Source organism: Salvelinus sp. IW2-2015, unplaced genomic scaffold (genome assembly GCF_002910315.2).
Source record: "Salvelinus sp. IW2-2015 unplaced genomic scaffold, ASM291031v2 Un_scaffold16503, whole genome shotgun sequence".
In the NCBI taxonomy this organism is placed as follows: Eukaryota; Metazoa; Chordata; class Actinopteri; order Salmoniformes; family Salmonidae; genus Salvelinus; species Salvelinus sp. IW2-2015.
Genome location: NW_019957616.1, coordinates 47,681 through 72,756, shown reverse-complemented (window position 1 = coordinate 72,756; position 25,076 = coordinate 47,681). Strand labels below are relative to the sequence as shown.

Genomic DNA, 25,076 nt, shown 5'->3' with positions numbered 1-25,076 from the left:
GGAGGTGCCGTTCCCCTCACAGCTCCGTAGGCAAGCACCATGGTCTTGTAGCGGATGCGAGCTTCAACTGGAAGCCAGTGGAGAGAGCGGAGGAGCGGGGTGACGTGAGAGAACTTGGGAAGGTTGAACACCAGACGGGCTGCGGCGTTCTGGATGAGTTGTTAACACAGCCACAAAGAATAAACCCCGCCCATACAATTTCTCTTCTTAAAATAAAAATAAAACCATAACCCTAACCTTAACCACACCGCTAACCTTATGCKTAACCCTAAGCTTAAATTAAGATAAAAAGCTTATTTTTGTTATGAATTTTTGTCGTACCCTCTTCACAACTGTTTTGGTGTGTTTGGACCATGACAGGAACTTAGTGATAGGTCCAGAGGAACTTGAAGCTTATGACCGTCTCCACTACAGCCCCATCGATGTGAATGGGGGCGTGTTTGGCCCTCTGTTTCTTGTAGTTTCAGCTCCTTTATCTTGCTGACGTTGAGGGAGAGGTTGTTGTCCTGGCACCACACTGCCACATCTCTGACCTCCTCCCTGTAAACTGTCTCATCATCGTCGGTGATCAGGCCTACTACCATCATGTCAACAGAAAACTTAATGATGGTGTTGGAGTCATGTGTGGCCACACAGTTGTGGGTAAACAGGGAGTAGAGGAGGGGGATAAGCACGCACCCCTGAGGGGCCCCTGTGTTGCGGGTCAGCGTGGCAGATGTGTTGTTGCATAGCCTTGCCAGCCGAGAGCGGCCTGTCAAAAAGTCCAGTATCCATTTGCAGAGGGAGGTGTTTAATCCCAGGGTATTTAGTTTAGTGATGATCTTGGAGGGCACTATTGTGTTGAAAGCTGAGCTGTAGTCAGTGAACAGCATTCTCACCTAGGTGTTCCTTTTGTCCAGGTGGGAAGGGCAGTGTGGAGTGCAATAGAGATTGTCATCTGTGGATCTGTTGGGGCTGTATGTGAATTAGAGCGAGTCTAGGCTAATGCAAAATGGTATGCAGCGTCATCTGGATATGTGTGCAACAAAAGTTCAACATTCACCTTCTGCTACCATTTCTGTCAAACCATTCACACATACATACAGTTTGACTCATATGTTCCATAAATCCAACGTATGCAACACACAGAACGTTCTACAACTGCTTCTGCAACCCAATGCTGAAAGGAAAACGCAGCGTAACATCGGAAATGAATGTATTTCGGTGTACTAAACTCTGTCGGTGTGATCGAGGCGTTATACGGCACTGTGTGTGCTGCAGTTACACTGCACTGACTGCAATATTTTTCCGAAAGGGATTTACTACCGTCCTGCTCCCATTCTGACCAGTAGGTGGCGGAATAGTCCATTGAATTAGGTCAAACGTAATKAAAGAAGAGTCTTCCGGTTTGCTGTGTTGTTTCTAGCTGTGTGTGCATCGACAAGGCTCTTTATTTTTCATTTCAAGTAGTCKCCATGCAGAACAAAAAGACCAAATCGAACTCCAAAATAAAAGGTACGTTTTGTTAACATGTGGAATAGGAGATCGCCTGTCTTCGGTGAAGCTAGCGTAACGTTAACGTTAATAGAAACTCAACCAGACAGCTAACTAGCCAGCTAGCTAACTAACCAGCTAGCTGGCTAGCTAGCTAGATAATCAAACCTACCAAATATGACTATTAATATGTTATTATGCACTGATTTGCAGTGGGAAAGGTCGGTTCGAAAAACAAAGATGATGCACCCCATGAGCTGGAGAGTCAATTTGTCCTGCGGCTGCCTACGGTAAGAAAACATATGGAATATAATGGGATGAGGAGCATTTTTGGTTTTGTGTATTTTTTTAATAGCCATCTATCTCAAATTCAAAATGATGCTATTTTTTAACCAACTTAGCTACAGTCTACATGCTGAAACGTGTGAATATTGTATCAGAATGAATGTCACCATGATTGATTTATAATTGCCAACCATAATTGAACCTGAGACTCGAACACTCGTTTGCCTGTATTGTACCTTTCTGTGCACCCATATCTTGAAATAAAGGAAATCATACTTGACATGGAATAAACTGTTTCGGAATTGATGTATATTTTGACTGCATGATCTCTGTCAAAGGAATATGCCTCAACAGTGAGATGTATTGCCCAGTCTAGCAGCATGAACCTCAAAGACAGACTCACCATTGAACTGCACGGTAGGTATTGAGCCTTCATGTCTTGTTAGTTCAAGTGTTCCTTGTTGTTTTCATGGAATGGTCCTAACTGTTCACTCACAATATTACCATCTGCCGCAAAGGAAGTTGGTCACACTCTGTAATATAGTAAGTTAGGCTTTGTAATTTGCATAATTCAAATCAAGGATAAGGTAAATTGGCCTCATTAATCATGCTAATGAAGCAACTTGAAATTAAAGTAGAGGGAACCTTGTTTAACCCTGGTGCTCATTTAACCTTTTTTGGTTCAGAAGCAGTTATACCAGCATCACATTACAGAATGGCCATTCCTTCCCAAGAAAGCACCTATTGCCAACATAAGGATGAAATCATAGAAGTAGGATAATTACAACGGACATTCAAGTAAACCTGTGATAGGTGACCAGTAGTCAAATTATTTTTCTGTGTGTGAAATGACATCGTATGATGTTCTGCAGCTGATGGTCGTCATGGCATCGTGAGAGTGGACCGTGTGCCTTTGGCGTGTAAACTGGTGGATCTGCCCTGCATCCTGGAGTCTCTGAAAACAGTGGACAAGAAGACCTTCTATAAGACTGCTGACGTCTGTCAGGTAGGACAGGAAGGATGCTCTCATACAAGCACCATATAGGAGTAGGATGGTGTATGAAGTCTCCAGACCAGTTGTCAATGGCTGCAGTGTCTGCTCTAAGATTTAGAATGCCCTGTTTCTGTATGACAGTTCAGTCATTTAACAGACGCTCTTATCCAGAGCAACTTACAGGAGCAATGAGGGTTCAGTGCCTTGCTCAAGGGCACGCCGAGAGATTTTTCACCTAGTCGGCTCGGGAATTAGAACCAGGGATTATTGATAATGACCTCACATAGTGTTGGTTTATATATTTTCAAGCATTCTATAAGGTTGATTATTCATTGCTCTTTGACCCTGTTCTGTGTGGGGTAGATGCTGGTGTGCACGTTGGATGGAGACCTCTACCCTCCCTTGGAGGAACCCACCGGTACTGTAGACCCCAAGAAGAAGAAGGACAAAGACAAGGACAAGAAGTTTGTGTGGAACCATGGCAGTAAGTAGGCATATATCCCCTCTGTATTGAAATATGCTGAGTGTAGCACTTTGCAGCCTGCAGAGACTTAACTTCAAGCCTCAGCCAATCTGCAAGTTTCCTTTCTGATGGTTCTGTTAACTTTAAATCATGATGTTTTGGTCTCCAGTCACCTGTCCTCTAAAGAACACAAGGAAGAGAAGATTCAGGAAGACGGCAAAAAAGAAGGTACTGACATCTTGTGTTTCCCCTAGAGCYCTCTCTCCCCCTCATCTTGTGAATATTTTCTTCAGATGATGTCGGGATCTCGTCCCAGGCCCTTAATTCAAACAACACATTTACATTTCATAAAAGAGGAACTGCAGCGGATGTAAAAACTAAGATTTACATAAAAATAAAGGCCTTCCATCTTCATTTGCCCCAAAGGTTTGCAAGAGAGCAATCTAACTCTCTGCTTTGATCCAAGTGACAGAGAGCGAGTGAGAGGAAAGATTCCTACTTTGTCTTTTGAATAAATCATCTTTAAGGTGCAACACCATATCGGTTTGGCTCGCTGTTCTTAATCGCTAATGTGTTTGCTGGCACATGGCCAGCCATTCGCTAGGGGTGGTGTGTGTGTGTGTGTGTGTGTGTGTGTGTGTGTGTGTGTGTGTGTGTGTGTGTGTGTGTGTGTGTGTGTGTGTGTGTGTGTGTGTGTGTGTGTGTGTGTGTGTGTGTGTGTGTGTGTGTGTGTGTGTGTTGTGTTCGGGGGTGTTTGTGTGTGTGGTGTGTGTGTGTGTGTGTGTACTCTGCGCGTGTGTGTGTGTGTGTGTACTCTGCGCGCGCATGCAAACAGTCTGGAGGCATGAAGTAAGTCTAACCTGATTTCCTCTGCAGTACATCGAATCTCCCGACGTGGAGAAGGAGGTGAAGCGATTACTGAGCACGGACGCAGAGGCCGTTAGTGTCCGTATCCTTTAAGCTAGCTCACTGGGGCAAACACGCGCACAACACTCTGTCTCTAACGCTGCACCAAACCGTCACTAGGTATTGCAGTACCCTTTTATACACGCACTGTAAATGAAACACAACACATCCAATAGCTGTTGACCAGCGGGGGCCCTACTCTGCTGGGCCTCACCTGAACTAAATCCTGCTAACGTGTTAATGTGAGACCTGCACACCAACACCTTCGTCAATAAGCACTGTGATGAAATGATGAAGCAGGAGGAACTATTCCCCAGGTCGTTGATGTAAATGAGAATGTGTTCTCGGTCAACCTACCTGGTGGGGGGGGAAAACAAGCACAGAACATGGGACAGCATCAACATCGGAGTGCACCTCCCTTAGTGTAGATTTCAATGGACGGTGGTACATGTTAATATGTCCTTGTAGGCCCATAGTGAAGCCAGTTTTGAGTAGCTGGAACGTGACATAACTTAATGAAAGCAGTGAGGTAGTGTTTGSTGTACAACATTTCCCTAACTTGGCGTTCAGGCTGGGAGGTGATAGCTGAGGATGAGACCAAGGAGGCAGACAACCACGGCTCCCTGGCCAACCTGGACTCATCACCTGGGACATCGGGACACAAGATGGGGCATGGCTCCTCAGGTAAGCACCATGGAAGTGGGCAAAATGTAGTAATACTATAATATGATCATTTWGCAGATGTGTAGCTTCCGTGCAGAGTGACACTCAGTTAACTTAATACATGTATTCAATATGTGGACTATGTTTGGAATGAGAGCCATAACTGATATTACAGGCTCCTACCACCTTAGGGCCATCACACCCACACAGAAGTTAGAACATACAGTATGCCACATAGCCTTTCACTGTTCCAACGCAGTACAGTAGTACAGTAGGCCTTAGTGCAGGGTTTCCCTAACTTTCTTTTGGCCCACAACCCTATTTTGGTATCAAAAAAAATTTGTGCCCCCCCCCCACCATGTAAAAAAGTGATGTCATCAACGGCCAATGTTAACTTTTTTCATTGGGGCTATGACAGTCTATTACAAATCAGTCTGACAGTACTTTTGACAGTATTTCAGTCTGAAGGAAGTTTGAAGTGACTGAAATGCATCAGAAAAGTATTGGGATGTTCAGAAGATCATCAGACAATCATTTTGTTTGATCTTGATGTTCTTTTCCCCCCAGTGTGATTTAGTGCCTGGTCTTGTCCACTCTGTTCTAATGAGGCTTGTTGGGTATTGTAAAGAGAAACAGAAGACCCATACGTGTTCCTGAGAGTCTAATCTTTCAGTGATGGGGTCATAATATGTAGCTTAAACCAATCAAAAGATAGAGCCACATTTGTAGGAAGAAAACAGAAACCTCTTTGTTTATTACAGTCACATCTAGCGGCTACCAGAGGTTACTGACACAACCCCGGTTCTAGGAACCAAACAAGATTATTATTATTTATTTTTTCAGTTTCTCTCMCGACCCCTAGTTTGGGATACACTGCTATAMCTTGTTCTCCATCTTTTTAAATAGTGAGCCAACATGTTTTCAGCACTTATTTCCCTGACTGATTAAAACTTGTTTACTTGCGCTCTCGTCTCTGCAACAGACATACAGTTCCTTCAGAAAGTATTCACACCCTTGACTTTTTCCGTTTTTTTTGTCGCCGCCTGAATTTAAAATGGATTAAATTTAGATTTGTGTCACTGGCCTACACACAATACCCCATAATGTCAAAGTGGAATTATTTTTAGAAACTTTTTAAACAAATTAATAAAAAAGGAAAAGCTGAAATGTCTTGAGTCAATAATTTTTTGTAGCTTAAAGCGGCAATCAGCAGTTGAAACGATAGTGTGCTCTGGAGTAATGGAACCACTCTCAAATTCATAGACAAAGGTATGGTTGCAAAGACTGGCCATCCGTGATATCAAAGTGATAGCTGTATCATGTTGTGAGTGTTTGTTTACATTTACTTCGTTTACAGACATTGGAGTAAAACAAGCTTGTATTTTGGTTTCTCATTGAGTATGACAGTTGAGCTAAGCTCATGAGGCATTTATAAGTTCTTCAAGAATCACTGTACATATCATTCATTTATAGGTCTAAAATGTATGTACAGTAGCTACTGCGTATTGCCCCTTTAAACCATTCAAAAGATAGAGCCATCTTTGTAGGAAGAAAACAGAAACCTCTGTTTATTACAGCCACATCTAGCAGCTACCGGAGGTTACTGATGTTTTCCCGGTTTTATGAACCAAGTGCSAATTTGGTTCGAATACCATTTTCAAATTAGGTGACCGCACATGGGGTCCGGYCCCCTAGTTTGGGAAAAGCTGCCTTGGTGTTTCTAAAACTGTCCTAAAGGGAGGATTGTGTTTTGTTGGTGAGGAGTGGTCGCAGTAAGAAGACTGAATTATTATTATTATTATTAAAATATCTATAAAAAAATATTATATTTGACAAAATGTGAAAATCAATGTTTTCTTCCAGCCCAACGTGATGAGCTGAGGGAGATCTTCAACGACATCAGCAGCAGCAGCGATGACGAGGAGGATGAGGGGGACCTGCGTCATGAGGACGAGGACCTGAACATCATGGACATGGAGGAAGACCTGGTTAGACAGCTCCAAGACAAACTCAACGAGTCATCAGACGGTGCTCGGGACGAGGCAGACAGGAACAACCAGATAGGTGAGGCCGGATGGAGAASAGGGGTGGTGGAAAGAGAAAGAAGGGCAACGGAGAGTGGGCGAGTTTGTTTTTCATCGCCGGGGCGATTGGGGGGTTGAAGATTGCAGTCATAGATATTAAGAGATTGGCATTCCGTCCCCAGGTTGACACAACATGTTCCTTTGCAATAACATTGTTATTTCTATTCTAAGTGGAGTGTGATTGTTTTTTAATTGGTATAAACATGGTGCCTGTCTACAGTATTGGATAAGCAGCCAATGTGGGGAGAGGAGGAACGGGGGGATGATATGTGGCTGTAATAGCAGCACAGAAGCACAGAGTACAGACAGACAATAAGATGACCTCAAATCACATGAACCACTCTCAATGTCCCCATGTCAAAACGGACGACGGCAGTACCCCACCCTACACAAGTGKGCTTGAGTTGGAATGAAGCTGAGTTTTCTAGGTCAGAGAGACATCTCCCTCCCTCCTCCCTATCCCTTCATCTCCAGTTATATCCCCATTCAGAAGACGGACAGGTACTCGCTCTCTCCTCCTGGGGCTGGTTCAGCCACTGTGCTTTCTGTGACAGCTCACTGGCTTACATGGAACCGTCTGTCACACAGCCACCCCCGTCCTGCAGCTCTCCCGACACTCTTGTAGGGCTGCCTCTTTCAAAGTCTGGCTGTGGCCGTCTACACGTAGTGCTTGTAATGAGGACCATGGCATCTGAAAAGGGGTTTTCAATCAATACTGACTGTGTGGGATGATGTTAGCTAAGACGGTGGCTCAGTGTGTATTAGGTTTTGATTGAATTGAATGGAAGCCACATGACCGCTGTTCCTTAGTAATACGAGCCCCTGTGGACCAGAGAATGAGAGCAGTCCGTTCTATTCCTTCGATTTCTATGGAGCAGAAAGCTAACATTCACCTCAGTCACTTAGCCTGGTCTTATATTCACTTTAAATATGCCTATTGCACACTTTAAAACCCAAAGTAATCTGTCAAGCTGAATCCGCGTCCTATCACATCAGTTGTGTAGATCCGTCTATATGSCTCAATCCCCAAATGAATGGAAAAGATAAGCACTGACTAAAATCAGGAAATTGATACCTGGGGTCTGTATTTTTTTATTTAACAAGTCAGTTAAGAACAAATTGTTATTTACAATGACGGCCAAACCCTCCCCTAATCCGGACGACGCTGGGCCAATTGTGCGCCACCCTATGGGACTCCTGATCACGGCCGGTTGTGATACAGCCCGGGATCGAATCAGGGTCTGTAGTGACGCTTCTAGCACTGAGATGCAGTGCCTTAGACCGCCTTAGACAACTGCGCCATCTCAATAGTCTCACAACGTTGCGTCTTCTCTCGAAGTTGCTAGGTCTATGTGAGTCCTAGAACAATCTAAATCTAAATTCAACATGTAAAGTGTTGCCCCCATATTTTATGAGCTGAAATAAAACATCCCAGAAATGTTCCACACGTACAAAAATCTTATCTCTAAAAAATTCTTCCTGTTAGTGAGAATTTCTCCTTTGCCAAGATAATCCATCCAACTGACAAGTGTGGTATATCAAGAAGCTGATTAAACAGCATGATCATTACACAGGTGCACCTTGTGCTGGGGACAATAAAAGGCCATTCTAAAATGTGCCGTTTTGTCACACAACACAATGGCACAGATGTGTATGGTGTCGTGTAGGCGAGCAGTTTGCTGATGTCAACCTTGTGAACAGAGTGCCCCATGGTGGTGGTGGGGTTATGGTATGGGCAGACATAAGCTACGGACAACAAACACAATTGCATTTTATTGACTACAATTTGAATGCACAGAGATACCGTGACGAGATCATGAGGCCCAASGTATCTGTGACCCACAGATGCATATCTGTATTCCCAGTCATGTGAAATCCATAGATTAGGGCTTAATGAATTTATTTAAATTGACTGATTTCCTCATGAACTATAACTCAGGAATATCTTTGACATTTTTGCATGTTGCATTCATATTTTTGTTCAGTGTATGTATATTTTTACAAAACATCCACATACAGAGGCACTATACCATCCCACTATATCATCCCTGCCCAGACCCACAGCCCAGTCTCCAGCACCCGTATCACTCTCCAACACATGGCCTCAAACTGCACCATTTTGTTCCTCTCTGTCGCCCACACACTTAACATTTAGATAATTAAGCATTTGCTTTCCATTGTGCGATGGAGGATTWGTTGATTTCCAATTAAGTATACGTTTTTTTCAAGATGATATATGAGAAAAGTATCGTCTAAGCCAGCAAGTTTCTCACTACACCCCCAAATGCCGTGTCATGAAATATGCAGACAGACGGATTAAAAGTGAATGTACATTGTAATACTACTGCCAACGTTCTTACTCCGCCCATAACTTTTGGATTTTATAGTATTCCCAGAAGGCGTGCATTATTTAGTCATTGTTCGTTTTACACTTAAGTCATGARTCTGCCTTTGRGCTGTAGAATTGGTGAATTCTGTCTCTTGTATAATCAATTCTATACATTAGTTTATACTGGTTTGAGCATAGATTTTCATGACCTGGAATTTTGTTAGCGCCAACATTCCCTCCACTCTGTGCCAATAGTCTTGGTTCCAATAGTTTATATATTTRTTACATCTTAACTATCATATGAACATCCTTTTCTTACTCAGATAAGGTTTCTTCAAAATTACTCTGATGTCCAAAAGATTTCAAATGGACATTTCTTGATATGAAACTTTTAAGTTGCATGTGTTTGAAAATATTTACACTACCGTTCAAAGGTTTGGGGTCACTTAGAAATGTCCTTGTTTTTGAAATGACATTTTAAAAAATTGTCCATTTTAAAATAACATAAAATTGATCGGAAATACAGTGTAGACATTGTTAATGTTGTAAATGACTATTGTAGCTGGAAACGGCTGACAAGTCGTCAACTGGCAGCTTCATTAAATAGTACCCACAAAACACCAGTCTCAACGTCAACAGTGAAGAGGCCACTCCGGGATGCTGTTCTTCTAGGCAGAGTTCCTCTGTCCAGTGTCTGTGTTCTTTTTCCCATCTTAATATTTTCTTTATATTGGCCAGTCAGAGATATGGTGAAGTGAAGAGGCATCCCGGAGTCGCCTCTTCACTGTTGACGTAAGTGTCATCTGGGGAGGAGCATGCTCATCTTCAATATGTACCCATGTTCCTCTTTAGTGCGTTTAACGATGTCGCAAGTAAAAGCCCTGGGTGGCCGCTTCTCAATGTCTCCTTTTCATCATTCACACTCTAATTAAGGAGCTGGAAGAAGGAAGCTTGTCCTCTGTGTATCCTGATCAGTGCAGGTCAAAGAGAGGAAGCCCTGGTTGTTTTTCTTTCTTCAATTGGGCCTGTAGCAAATGGCTGGTCTTGGTGGTGCTGTGTGTGGAAGAGTCAGTTGGTTGAATCTCCATACAAGTCGCCTCCTTTCAAGTTTTCCTTTCCCTGCGTCCTACGTATCTTAAATTGATGCATGTCTCGTGGTAGGCGTCCAGCGTATTGTTTTCACTCTAATGTAGGTTAAAGGAATAGCTATATTTCTGTGGTTTTTCTTCTTCATTAGTCCACTTTTGATACMGTCCCGACATGTTTTGCATGTCAGCAATCAAGTTCAAGATATAGGACTTTCAAAATGCAAATTGTAACATCAACATTTTGGGACGAATGAAGAACATTCGGGGGGGGGAAAACTCTCTGTTTAGTGTGGGTTATTCCTTTAAAAAGTGGAGACAAGCAGAGGAATACACTTGATACTATGGAGATATGAAGTAGACTGTGTGTTTTGAGATGGGAATGGTTCCTTTGTCTGTTCCTGTAGTGATGGAGTACCAGATGCAGATAGACTGTGTGAAGGCCAAGCTGAAGGAGACGCGCGCCCGCAAGAAACAACAGGAGGACCTCATCATGAAGGTGGAGAACCAGGCCCTGAAGGTGAGTTATCGACGCACACAACTTTGACATTACGTTTGATTTATTCAGCAGACTGAGATGACCACAAAGGATGATTCATAAATAAGGCCTTCAAAAACAAGTCTTAGTAGCAGGCTCATATTCACCCCCACACTCATATTCACACTTTCACTCAAACACACACAKCGAGACACTCTCTCACTCACACACGCAGACACACACCGAGGCAACCTTGGAGGGAGAAGTCTTTATGTGGAATATTACCCCTCTAAGCGACTGAGTGTAAAACTTCCCAAACTCAGACCGCATAAAGAAGGCATAAATATTACATTTCCACCATCAGCCCTTTGGGGGGGGGGGGGAGCATTAAAAAATCATTGTTCCGCCAACTGCTCTTCGGGGACAGATTTACAACGTGTGAGACACGGGCGGGGACAGATTTATTTTTTTACCATGTCGTTTCAGCTCTGTGCTCGGCTGGCCGGGTCTGGCTGTGATCTATCTTTCACTGTTATTATCACAGCCACAGMAAAAGGTCACGGTTGTCTGACTGGCATTCCAAGTGGCCTTTCTGTCAGATGGAAGATACGCTCGCTAGGAAACGGCGGCATGCTGAAATTTCAAACATCAAAACAAACTAAGGGAACTGTCTAATGACTGACCTCATTTTTTGTTTTCCCTCCCCTCCCTCTCTTCTTTCTGCAGAACCGCTTTCAGGCTCTGCTTAATGAAATTATCCATCAGGAGGAGAGAGAGATGGAGCAGGTAATGTTGTCTGAGGAAGACGGGAAAGGACATTTTAAAACTGCATCAGTTTATGACCTCTTGTTGGTTATGAGTTATAAATGTAATGAATTATTGTCTTTGGTATCAAGCAGCATTTGCTGTAAAGGAATGTGAAGGTGCAACTACGCTGCTTGAATAAGAGAGACAATCTAACCGAAACATGTTTGTTTGTGAGAACTGCTGTTGTCTTCCTCTAGTGACTGAACATCCCTACACATCCAGCTTTTAGAAGGATAAGGGTGGTCTTTATAGCCAACATCCAAGCCAATTGGTTTGCTCAATCTTAATCAATCTTAATTTGGATTGTCAAGAACTCCTAACACCAATCTGAGTATCTGTATCAACTTGTGTCTGTCTTCACATCAGCTTGGTTAATGTTGGAAGATGTGTTAATCATCCACTTAGCCTACCAATGACACCCGGGCGTTCGGCATCAACCGATCTCTGCTCCGTTTCTCTGTCCCAACAGCTGGCCTCGCTTCAGGAGCAGCTGGACTCGCTGATCGAAAAGTGACCCAAGTGACCACCAGGGGGCAGCCAAGTGTCAAATAGGCGCAGTGAGAACCACGGGGGAAGAGCGAAGAAGCATCTGCCACCTCTGACAACCCTCCTCAGTGACATGCTGTGTCATTCCATTATACATTTTCCCTTTAGCCTCCAGACATCATGACATAATTTGTTGAAGGATTCATTTTTATTTTGTATTGTTCCTATTTTAATTCTGGGATGTTGTCGTGTTAGTAGGATTATAGAATGAGGGTTGTCTGTCTGCTACTCTGTATGAATAAACACTTTGTTTTACCATTCAATCGTGTGTCTGTGTTTGACATTTTCTAGTGACACCGTTTTACTTCATCTGAGTGACCATACCTATTACATACTAAGTCATCAACCCTGTTGACTGGACAGTGGTCTCCTATATCCTCTGATTACCCTCCTACCTTCTAAAAAGATTTTCTTCCACAGTGATCTCTCTCTACCTCGCCCTCACATGTTCCTCTGGTCACCCGCCTCTGACTTCATACAGGGGATTATTCTGACGATTGAGGGGGGGGTGGATTAGCACACTCAGATTAAAATGGCCATCTCCAAAACTCTGGTAATCCAGCCATCTGTCAGAGAGCAGGAGGGATGCCCCGGGCTGCAGCAGGACGCCAACACAAACAATCCCGCCTCACTAGGCTAATTAGGGAGAGCAGGAGAGTGAGAGGAGAAAGACACACACTGGGAAGTGGCACACGCTCCACTGCCTTTCTCCCAGAGCCTGCAGTGTAGCCCCATGGTATGAAATACACCTTTATACATTCTGACAGTTTACAGAAAAGGAGGTTTGGTCCCGAAATGGAGGAGACGTACCTACTGAACAGCCAAGAAGAACGTTCTGGCTGGAGGGACTGGCCCAGTGCCACGTTTAACGCCTGGGACCAAGGTAACACCCTGCATTCGTGATGGCATCGATTCCTTATAGGGCAATACTTTTGACCAGGGCCAGCATATAGTGCTCTGGTCAACAGTAGCATCCTATATACTGTACGGAATCGGTTGCCATCTCAGAAAACGCTGAACTATAGAAATGCCTAGGGTTTAATGTGTGGAGAAAATGATGCAATGTATAATTAGCATTGTGTAGTAATTAATACTTCACAGACTGATGCATATTTTTTGAGATCATTGTATCTCTCTGCCCACCTCAATTAGACTCTGTTGAATAATTCATGCAAGCAATTAAAATATTCTGTATCTGAGCGTAACACACCACAAACATTTGGTCAACGCAATTGCTACACAGCGTATTGGCATCTGTGGGGTTTGAACAGTCGCGGATCAGTGTGTTCGTGCACGGGCTGTGTGGTACTGATCTATGGCTGATGACGTCCCCTAACCACACACAGACACCTCACCACATCCAGCCATATGGCCCCGGGCCTGAAGTCCAAGGATGACAAAGATTTTCCGGGACAATGCCAACATGAATATCTGGCCCGTTCCCCAATTGTGTTCTGTGCTGCTCCCATTCTGTCGAGGAGCCTCCCACTCGGTTCCACATAGTTCAAACCAACACAGCATACAAATGACTCACATTAAAGAGAGCAAAAGAGGTTGGGGCCGTAGCATTCCAAATACATACAGACAGAATTGAGCAGAGGGTCAGCCAGAGTCCATAAACACCCCCCTGTGTGTGTATSTGCACATGTGTGTGTGTTGACAGTGGAACGTTCTGGAACATATGACAACAGCCTCCTCTCCTCTGCTCTGCTCTGCCACTCTCTACCCCCCCCCTCCCTCCAGACGCTGTTGGACAACTTTGAGCGCAGGGTGATTGACGGCAGTCATAAAACCAAAGTGCCGGCACTAGATTTTTGTGGGGAAGATGTTCAAGATGGAGGTGTGGGAGACGCTGCTGACCTCCATGAGGATCGGAGAGGTGGCCGAGTTCTGGTGTGATGCCGTTGTGAGTCCAGCGACCGTTCTGGTTCAAACGCACAGACACACACACTTTCCCCTACCCGAGGTGAAACAGAGGTCAGAGTCAGAAGACTCAGGGACTTTCAATTTTCTGGTAATTAGTGTTCACTGGGATGGGGGAGGAAGCTGCTCCTCTCCTCCTTCTCATGCAGATGAAGCAGCCTCCGGTGGCCACCTACATGCTCTTATTAAAAACTGAAACAAAGAAATATTTTTGTGCGCCTCAATTTCTCTATTTCTCTCTCCATCTGGAGAAACAAAGAGTAGGAAGCATTTGCAAGTCAAATGGGGCTATTGATTGTGATTTGTTAGTTTAGGGCCGCTGGTTCATCAACCAGCAGGGGTGACGTGAGGCACATCAATGTTTGTGTGGTGTTCCTGTCTCTAGTCAACTCACATTTTATTTGTCACGTGCTTCGTAAACAACAGGTGTAGACTAACAGTGAAATGCTTAATTACGGGTCCTTTTCCAACAATGCAGAGTTAAAGACTAAGAGGAATAAATACACAGAGAATAACAAATAAATAGTCAAAATAACATGGCTAGAGTATAAACAGGGAGTAGCAGTACAGAGTCGATGTGGAGGGGTACGAGGTAATAACATGGCTAGAATATAAACAGGGAGTAAGAGTACGAGTGATGTGGAGGGGTACGAGTAATAAATGGCTAGAATATAAACAGGGAGTAGCAGTACAGAGTCGATGTGGAGGGGTACGAGGTAATACATGGCTAGAATATAAACAGGGAGTAGCAGTCAGAGTCGATGTGGAGGGGTAGAGGTAATAACATGGCTAGAATATAAACAGGGAGTAGCAGTACAGAGTCGATGTGGAGGGGTACGAGGTAATAACATGGCTAGAGTATAAACAGGGAGTAGCAGTACTGAGTCGATGTGGAGGGGTATGAGGTAATTGAGGTAGCAATGTACATATAGGTAGGGGTAAAGTGACTAGGCAACTAGATAGATAATAGACAGTAGCAGCAGCAGCAGCGTATGTGGTGAAAGTGTGTGGTGTCAGTATGCATCTGTGCGCGTGTTATGTGTGTGTGGGCGTATGTAGTGTGTGTGTGTATGTGTGTGTTTTAGTCTCAGTGTAAGCATGTATGAGTGTGTAGGTTGAGTCCAGTGTGTCAATCCAGAAACTGTCAAGCGCTATGATGAAACTGGCTCTAATGAGGACCGCCACAGGAAAGGAAGACTCAGAGATACCTCTGCTGCAGAGGATATGTTCATTAGAGTTACCAGCCTTAGAAATTGCAGGCCAAATAAATGCTTCACAGAGTTCAAGTTTTTATTTTATTTGTATTTTTTATTTATCCGTTATTTTACCAGGTAAGTTGACTGAGAACACATTCTCATTTGCAGCAACGACCTGGGGAATAGTTATAGGGGAGAGGAGGGGGATGAATGAGCCAATTGTAAACTGGGGATGATTAGGTGACCGTGATGGTTGAGGGCCAGATTGGGAATTTAGCCAGGACACCGGGGTTAACACCCCTACTCTTACGATAAGTGCCATGGGATCTTTAATCTTTAAGTAACAGACACATCTCAACATGAACAGTTCAGAGGAGACTGCATGAATCAGGCCTTCGTGGTCAAATTGCTGCAAAGAAACCACTACTAAAGTACACCAATAAGAAGAAGAGACTTACTTGTCCTTTGGTCTGATGAGTCCAAATTTGAGATTTTTTGTTCCAACCGCCATGTCTTTGTGAGACGCAGAGTAGGTGAACGGATGATCTCCGCATGTGTGGTTCCCACCGTGAAGCATGGAGGAGGTGGTGTGGTTGTGTGGCGGTGATTTGTTGGTCACACTGTCAGTGACTTATTTAGAATTCAAGGCACTTATAACCAGCATGGCTACCACAGCATTCTGTAGTGATACGCCATCCTATCTGGTTTGCACTTAGTGGGAATATCAATTGTTTTTCAACAGGACAATGACCCAACACACCTCCAGGCTGTAGAAGGGCTATTTGACCGAGAAGGAGAGTGATGGAGTGCTGCATCTGGCCTCCACAATCACCCGACCTTAACCCAATTGAGATGGTTTGAGATGAGTTGGACCGCAGAGTGAAGGAAAAGCAGCCAACAATTGCTCAGAATATGTGGGAACTCCTTCAAGAATGTTGAAAAAGCCTTCCAGGTGAAGCTGGTTAATGGAATGCCAAGAGTGTGCAAAGCTGTCATCGAGGCAAAGGGTGGCTACTTTGAAGAATCTAAAATCTGAATATATATTTTGATTTGTTTAACACTTTTTTTGGTTACTATATGATTCCATATGTGTTATTTCATAGTTTTGATGTCTTCACTATTAGTCTACAATGTAGAAAATAGTAAATATGAAGAAAAACACTTGAATGAGTAGGTGTGTCCAAACTTTTGACTGGTACTGTATATATAGGGGTAAGGTGACTTGGCATCAGGATATATGATAAACAGAGAAGCGGCAGCATAAATMATGATTGTATGTGAGTGTGTGTGTAGAGTCAGTATAAATGTGTGTGGGTGTTATGTATGTGTTGGAATGTCAGTGTGTGCGAGTGTGTAGAGTCCTGTGAGTGTGCATAAAGACACAAATTAAAATAAAATACAAGGGTCAACTCAGACTTGTACCGCTTGCCATGCAGAAGCATAGATAACAGTTTATGGCTTAGGTGGCTGGAGTCTTTAATCATTTTCCGGGCTTTCCTTCCACACCACCTGATATAGAGGTCCTGGATGAAAGGGAGCTCGGCCCCAGTGATGTACTGCGCTGTCCGCACCACCCTCTGTACCGCCATGCAATTGAGGGCGGTGCTGGTGCCATACCAAGCAGTGACACAGCCAGTCAAGATGCTCTCAATGGTGCAGCTGTATAACGTTTTGAGGATTTGAGGGCCCATGCCAAACCTTTTCAACTTTCTAAGGGGGAAGAGGCGCTGTCGTGCCTTCTTCACGACTGTGCAAGTATGAGTGGACCATTTTAAGTCCTTAGTGATTTGGACACAGAGGAACTTGAAGCTCTCGACCCGCTCCACTGCTGCCCCGTTGATGTGGATGGGAACGTGCTCGCACCCCCCCTTATCAATCAGGTAACATTCTGAATATACACTGAGGGTACAAAACATTAGGAACACCTTCCCAATATTGAGTTGAACCCCCCCTTTTGCCTTCAGAAAAGACTCAATTTGTCGGGGCAGGGACTCTACAAGGTGTCGAAAGCGTTCCACAGGGATGCTGCCACATGTTGACTCCAATGCTTCCCACAGTTGTGTCAAGTTGGCTGGATGCCCTTTGGGTGGTGGACCATTCTTGATACACACGGGAAACTGTTGCGTGTGAAACACCCAGCAGCGTTATCGTTCTTGACACACTCAAACCGGTGCGCCTGGCACCTACTACCATACCCTGTTCAAAGGCACTTAAATCTCTTGCCCATTCACCCTCTGAATGGCACACATACACAATCCATATCTCAATTGGCTCAAGGCTTAAACATCCTTCTTTAACCTGTCTCCTCCCCTTCATCTACAATGATTGAAGTGGATTTAACAAGTGATGTCAATAAAAGATTACAGCTTTCACCTGGATTCACTTGGTCAGTCTATGTCAGGGAAAGAGCAGGTGTTTTTTAATGTTTGTCTACTCAGTGTTCAGCTATGGTTTGGGGAAGGGTTAAAGGGAGAGGAGAAAAGAGGGGTTGAATGCATTACACACAACACACACAGGTTTAACAGGTAGTACACACACACCAGTGATAATACACACAACACATATACACACACACACCAGTGATAATTGGCACATCCCATTAGCAGTACACCCCCCACTGTTTACTGAAACATATCTAAACACATGCAGCACCACACCTCCACACCCACACACACACACACACACCACTGCCGATCACACACATCTGTCCAAACAAACACATCTTGGCGCCCACAAATACATCTCCAGACAACCATTCCAACCATTTACATTACAAGTCAACTCCAAACACAGCCTTCTCTCTCTGTCTCCAACAAACAACATCTCATCCTGCCTCAACCACTCAGCTCACAAACAAAACGGGTTATGCAACCAGCCACTAACCACCAGGGGTACAGGCAGAGGCAATAACAACAACCTGGATCCTTGGGATGTCATTACCCCGTTTAAAATGATTAAGGTAAGGGTTAAATGTAGGGACGTCCTAAGGATCTCGGATACCACGAACCAACATTAAATCCTCAGCCAAGTGGAGCTGGGTCGTGTTCAGTAGGCAACAAATGAAGAAAACTAGGAGGGACTAAAAGGTCTTGTCCAATAAGAAATGCTAATTTTCATTTTCAGTGGCAAAATGTTTTGCTAAAATGTGCGTTATTAAACTAGACCCTGGATGACTTTTCATTTGCTCTGCCTGTCGCCCCTGCTCTCCACAGATGGGAGACCCCTTCTTCTACAAGCGGGATTTGTGGATATTGGACAAGGATGAGAAGATGAAGGAATTTCCACATTTCCAGGGATTAGCACTGTGCTGCCTTCTATGATTGTCTCCATAATCCTCAAGGAGTCTGACATACACAATATAGCTCAGTACCCTATGAATCATACTGAACCCTGAGACACTGTCCATAGAGGCTGTCTTTTCTTGGCTTCACTTTCTGTTCCACTGCATCGACTTATAGCGATGGCTGTGTGRGTGCGTGCGAGCGTGCAAGCGTGCGAGCAAGTGTGTGTGAGAGAAATCGTGGAATCCCTCCCAGCTCCAGTAGACCAGTAGGAACTGTTGAGTCCCAGTCCTCATAATGAGGCTTATGGGAATGGCCTGCCTGCTGGTTCCTAGTACCTTCCTTCTTCTCATCTACGAGAGCACCTTTCCTCCCTCTCTTCCTCTCAATCTCCTCCTCTCCCCTCCCATCCTTTTCCCCTTTGCCATCTCTCACTCTCTCCCCTCCCCTTGTCGTGTCATATTATCTTCTAGTCTCCATCACTTCCTATCTGCCATCCACCTCTCCTTAGCGTCCCCTCCTTCACTCCTTCCCTCCATCTGGGGAGACATCTTCTTTCTGAGAGGGACTCTGAGTCGGCGGAGGCTCTCCGTGGAGCTCTGTTATTGCCGGAGGCTATGAAGAAATCTATTTAAATGTTGGCAGAATGAAAGATTTAGAGGGAAGTGGGGATGAAATAGAGCGGAAAAGAGAGGAGAGCCATCAATGGGGATGTAAACCGGGCATTCCAGCCCACTCCTCAGAGACAGGATTAGGTGGTGTTTCTGAGACAGGGGGCCTGTGTCAGAAGGACACTCTCTGTTTCTTTCTCAGTCTCTCTCTTTTATATTTCTCTATCTGTCTCTCTCTCTCTCACTCTTTCACACGCCATCTCATGTGCACACACACACACCCACACACACAACAACACACACCCACACACACAACAACACACACACACACATTATATCCCTCAGTAGGTTTGACGTGTTCTGCGCTGATAAGAAAACACAGTAATTGGCGATGTACCATATTCAAGCATGCACAGGCCTATATGAATAAAAATGACTATCACAGCTATTTCATAGTTAATGACACTACACTGATGCATCCATTCTAATGAAGCCTCAATTTCAAAGATAGTAGTGAATATTGATTAATATTTCCATCTTATACCTTAATAGAATCTCTCTGTCTCTCTCTCTACCGTTCTCTCTCTCCACGCTTCCATTAATAACATCTCTCTCTCCTCCCTTCTCTCTCCATGCTTCCATCTCCCCCCTCCCCTTTCCTACTATAAGAGGCCTAAAAGGAATTGTATGGTCAATCCGCCTTCTGCATTGTGGCAATGCGGCATTTACGGTGATACGGCCTCTGCAGAAGTCAGGGCATTCATACTTCTTGTGATTTGTGTAGCAGATCAGAGCTGTTGAGCAGAGCTGTTGTGAAGGAAGTTGTGAAGGAAGTTCGTTTGTGTTTATACAGGACCTCCCGCCCCCACCTACCTTCAACCACACTGTTACAACATTTGGTAAGCGCACTGATATGCGGTTCAGAGCTCGATTTGGCCTCTGCATGCGTACGGAGGCTCCGCAATTGCGTCACACCCTTCACAAGGAGCCTCCGGCCACAAATTTCTGATCGAGCATTTCAATTGGCTTTAAGGCCCATGCTCAGAGCTGCCATTGACAGCATTGGTCGTGAGACACATGCGTTTGACACGCTTCTCACGCGCACACGCCACACCTCTTATATCTCACCCATTGGAAAGTACTGCTTTTATTATTTGTATTTGTCCATTGTATAGTGCGTATACAATTTTTACTTTTCAACTGTGCTCCACATCGTTTTGAAATCGAAGCATCTGCGACCGCAATTGAATATTACGCGCGGAACCTCTATCATTGTAAGGGATGTATGGGATCAAACGGGATTGGATGCGAGTTGTAAAGAAACACCCATCAAGATTAGAGTGGAGCTGAATGGAGCTGAATGGAGAGAGAACGTTCTCCACTGAGATGATACAACTGTTTAAAGAGCAGCACTGTAGGCCCTGTTTTATGTACAATGTTGTCAACACAATTAGATTTCCGTTATTCCCGTCCCAATTCAGCCTTTTGACAGCACGTACTAAAATCGTTTTAATCCACACTTGCATTAGTCCCCTCGTTTGGTGATTGGCATTTAGGCTGTGACAAGGAAAAAGCAGCAGACAGACAGACCTACAGTATGTTTTAGCAGGGAAGTTTGGTAGTGACCTGCTGATTGGTAAATATTCAAATAATTTTGTCAACCCAAAAGTGTAAGTTTTGATTCTAGAGGGGGTACAATAAATATACAAATACTTGGGGGAAGATTTATGTAATCTTGTCTTCAGGAGATTTCATTATCAATTTACTTTATTTAGTCTGATCAGTGGAACAATTCTCATTCTTACCAATGGGCTAAGCTATAGGGTAATGAGCGTGCTTCTCAGCAACAACACTACTGCTGTTCCCCACACTAACATTATTTTATTATTACACTTCTTCACAATTTTTACAGTGTAATCACAGATTTGAAATCTGATAGGCCTACTTGTCTTGTTGAAAATGAATTATATGAGGCGATGTATTTTTTACAGCCTTTCATGGACAGTTTTGAATAAGTCATGCAAATAAGCATTGGATATTAGATTCTCCAGGCCTTGAACATAATTTTTGACATTTTCGTATTATGCGGATTCTAGTCAGAAATGGTAGGGGGACTCACAACTCATAAACACATCATATTTTGTCTATGTAAGATGATGGCAGGGATATTCAACTAGTTGGCATAAACCCTAGGATATTGATGTTTATCAGATTTCTCTTCAAGGTTGGGTGATTTTGAGAAATGAATTGTTATAACAAGAACATTTTCAAACACCAATCATTTGGGAAACATAGATCAGGGAAGGCCAATCCTCCTGGAGAGGAAGCAGGATTTTCTTCCAGACCTATTTTAAAGAGATAGTTCACCAYAATTACAAAATATAAAAGGTTTGTATCCTTACCTTGAAAGCAGTCTATGGACAAGAKGACAGCAATCTCTGYTTTGGTGACCCACTGCCATTAATACTATAATAGTATTTGATTTGCACAGCATTCCCACTGACCTTCCCTCTGTCTCCCCATCTCATTTCACTACTGTCTGAATAGTGTCAAACCACTTAAGAAATGTGTTTAAAATAATATTTAATCCCCCGAAAATCTCAAAATAACAAAGTCATCGAATTRTGAGTGTTCATTTAATGTTAAAAGTTTGTCTGAATACCCCTGACCTGTAAAATGTTCCTCCCCCAGACCCCGTCTAAGCAAAGTCTCAATCCAAGKTTTCTTCAAAAGTTGGCAGTCCTGCCCATGCTGCAGTGTGGAACGAGAAGGAAGCCAATAAATGCTTTCACATTGTGTCCAACCCGGACATACGCTTGCCTCTCTGGTACACAAAGAGCGGAGGGCCTTCGCTGATAGAATGAGGGGGAAATACTGMGAGGAGAAGGAGAAATACTGGAACTGCCTGGAGCAGGAGGAGAAAGGGGGGAAGAAAGGGGAGGAAGAGGAAGAAGAGAAAGAGGATGCAGCGTAGGATGAGAGCAAGGAGACCGAAGTGAAAAAGGAGGATGAATGCAAAGATGAAAAACCATGGAACATGGTTGTAACGAACGGTGAAACAGCCATTACTGCTACAGTGAAAGATAAGGCTACAATGAAGGATGAAACAGCCAATAAGAAGGCAGAGAGCAGTCTGGAAATCCAGACCAATCAGAGCTCTCCGTCCGTGGGAGAGGGGATGGACTGGCAGCAGAAGTTAAGACATCACGTTCCTGCAGAAGGAGGGCAATGTCCTGCTTACAGAGAAATACAGCGAGGCCACAAGGAGGAGGCCCTGGAGCATGTGGACTTCATTCAGAACAAGGTGTGTTAGTTCCTTCAGCGGTCAGTTGATTCAGTGATATTTTAATTCAGTGATGTGTTCCAACGGTGTGTCCATTAAGTGGAATGTTCATTCATTCATTGGTCTCTTCATTCAGGGTAAGGTTTTCATTCAGTGTGAAACAACATTCATCTAGTCACATAACTGATAATACACTTGGAAATAAGTATTTAGAGAGAAAKTCATGTTTTATTAGAGTGGCAAGCTGAAAAACAAAATGAATGTGGTTATGAAATGATTAAGAATGATGACGACAATCCATAAAGGCAATAGGACATTTGCTGGATAATGTTTGTGTTTTTGGATGATCTTTTGAACACAAGGTGACTCCTCTAAGAGACCGAAGGAGAGCCATCGGTTCATGCCATCTCACAAGCTTTAATCATGTTCCATTGTTGCCACTCCACTGAAGAGAGAAGAGCAAGGCTACAGGGTTGTAGGTACACTGGCAGAACAGAACAGGAACAGACAGAGGAGAGATGGAGATAAAAATAACAGAGACCCTTGGAGATTTAGTGACAGCGCTTGCCCAGGCATCTCTTACTCTCTGTTACCCCCCCCCCCRCCCCCRCCCCCTCCCACTATTTCTGTCTCTCCCCCTTGCTCTTTCTCTCTCTGTCAAGCCTTCTACATTTTCTCTCTGTGTCTCCCTCTCTCTCTCTCTCCCCCACCCACTCTTTCCCTCACTCTATGTATCCCTCCCCTCTCTCCATCCCCCTCCCTCCCGTCATCAATATATTTGCCTCTCCCTCCCTCTTTCCATCCCTATATCTCTCTCTCTGCCACCCTCCTTCTCCCTCCTTTCCTCCCTCCCCATCCCTCTCTCATGGTGGACTATAAAGAGAGGAGGGAGGACTGGGACTCTCTGGAGAAGGTGCGTGTGCCGAACACTCTCAACCTCAGCCAGTGTCTGCTGGAGCTCAGGGACTATCAGGAAGTTGTGACGCTCAACACCAAGCTGCTCAAGAAACACACGTGTACTTTCCTTCTCACACACACTACCTCTCATTCTGTATGCTTTTCTCTTCCTTTGTCTTTGTTTCTTACCGCTCCTCGCCTCTGTCGGTTTCCCTCTCTCTTCCTGTACCTGTCTCCTCTTTGTCTGTTTCTCTCTCCATCACCCTCTCTCTTCCTGCACCTGTCTCCTCTTCATCTGTTTCTCTCTCCATCACCCTCTCTCTTCCTGTACCTGTCTCCTCTTCATCTGTTTCTCTCTTCATCACCCTCTCTCTTCCTGTACCTGTCTCCTCTTCATCTGTTTCTCTCTTCATCACCCTCTCTCTTCCTGCACCTGACTCCTCTTCGTCTGTTTCTCTCTCCATCACCCTCTCTCTTCCTGCACCTGTCTCCTCTTCGTCTGTTTCTCTCTTCATCACCCTCTCTCTTCCTGTACCTGTCTCCTCTCTCTGTTGCATCATTCTCTAGGCACTGTTTTCTAAAGACAACAGTCAAGAGTGATATTCATTGTTTCCTTTTAATCTGAATTATTTATCACGGAGTGGATGTGATATTGATTTACTGATCATATCCTTCTCCTTTGCTCTTTCTGTTCTTTCACTCCCTTTGTATTTTTCTTCTCTATTCCTCTCTTACCCACTTTCTGGGCCTGTCTCCTGTTCCCTCGCTCCTTCGCTCAATCTCTAACTACACATAATTTACTCTGTCTCCATCTCCCCCTGTCTCTTCTAATATCCCTCTCTCTTATTCCCTCTCTCCTCCCTGCTTTTTCTCCTCTTACTTCTTTCTGACTGTTGACTCTTCCATTTCCTTCCCTCTACAAATGTCTTCCTCTACTGGACCTCTACCTCCGCGTCATACCCTACCCTCCTCCTCTGATCCCTTCACCCTCTGCGTACTCCGTATCTCCTTACCTCCCTCCTCTTACCCCTTCCCTCCTCTATCCTTCCCTCCTCCTCTACCCCTCCTCTATCTAGTCCCCGCTCCTCACCCCTCTCCTCGTATCTCTCCTCTATACCCCTCCCTCCTCGTAATCCTTCCACCTCTATCACTCTCTACCCCTCCCTCCTATCCTTTCCCTTCCTCTAACCCTCTCCCTTTCTATCCTTTCCGTTCCCTCCTCTACCGCCTCCCTCCTCGTATCCTCCTATACCCTTCCTCCTCTATCCCCTCTTCTACCCCACCCTCCTCTATCCTTCCCTCCCTATCCCTGCCTCTACTTCCCTCCCTCCTCTATCTTCCCTCTCTACTCCTCCTTCCTCATATACCTCCTCCTCTACCCTCCCCTCCTCTACCTTCTTCTTCTACCCCCCTCCTCTATCCTTCCCTCTCTACCCCTCCCTCCTCTATCCCTCCTCTTACCCCTCCCTCCTCTACCCCTCCTCCTCTATTCCCTCCCCTCCTCTCTCCCTTCCTTCACCCCTCCCTCCTCTATCCTTCCCCTTCCCCTCCCTCCTCTATCCCTCTACCCCTCCTCCTCTACCCCCCTCCTCTACCCTCTCTCCTCTATCCTTCCCTCCTCTACTTCCCTCCCTTCCCTCCTCTATCCTCCTCTACCCTCTTCCTCTATCCCCCCCTCTACCCCTCTCTCCTCTATCTTCCTCCTCTATCCTCCTCTACCCCTCCTCTACCTCGTCTCTCCTATCTCCTTCCCTCCTCTATCCCTCCTTACC

The 25,076-nt window shown here is 44.6% G+C and overlaps 1 protein-coding gene across 1 annotated transcript; it reads left to right on the top strand.

Moving 5' to 3' along the window:
* Positions 1 to 1,317: 1,317 nt before the first annotated feature.
* Positions 1,318 to 12,376, top strand: taf7 (TAF7 RNA polymerase II, TATA box binding protein (TBP)-associated factor). The gene is made up of 12 exons (XM_024146700.2): positions 1,318 to 1,494; positions 1,687 to 1,763; positions 2,097 to 2,175; positions 2,631 to 2,764; positions 3,116 to 3,236; positions 3,385 to 3,443; positions 4,092 to 4,164; positions 4,692 to 4,805; positions 6,648 to 6,848; positions 10,690 to 10,802; positions 11,487 to 11,546; positions 12,037 to 12,376. The coding sequence occupies exons 1-12, from the start codon at positions 1,455 to 1,457 to the stop codon at positions 12,079 to 12,081; spliced, it is 1,116 nt and encodes a 371-aa protein (XP_024002468.1). The 5' UTR covers positions 1,318 to 1,454; the 3' UTR covers positions 12,082 to 12,376.
* Positions 12,377 to 25,076: the final 12,700 nt, after the last annotated feature.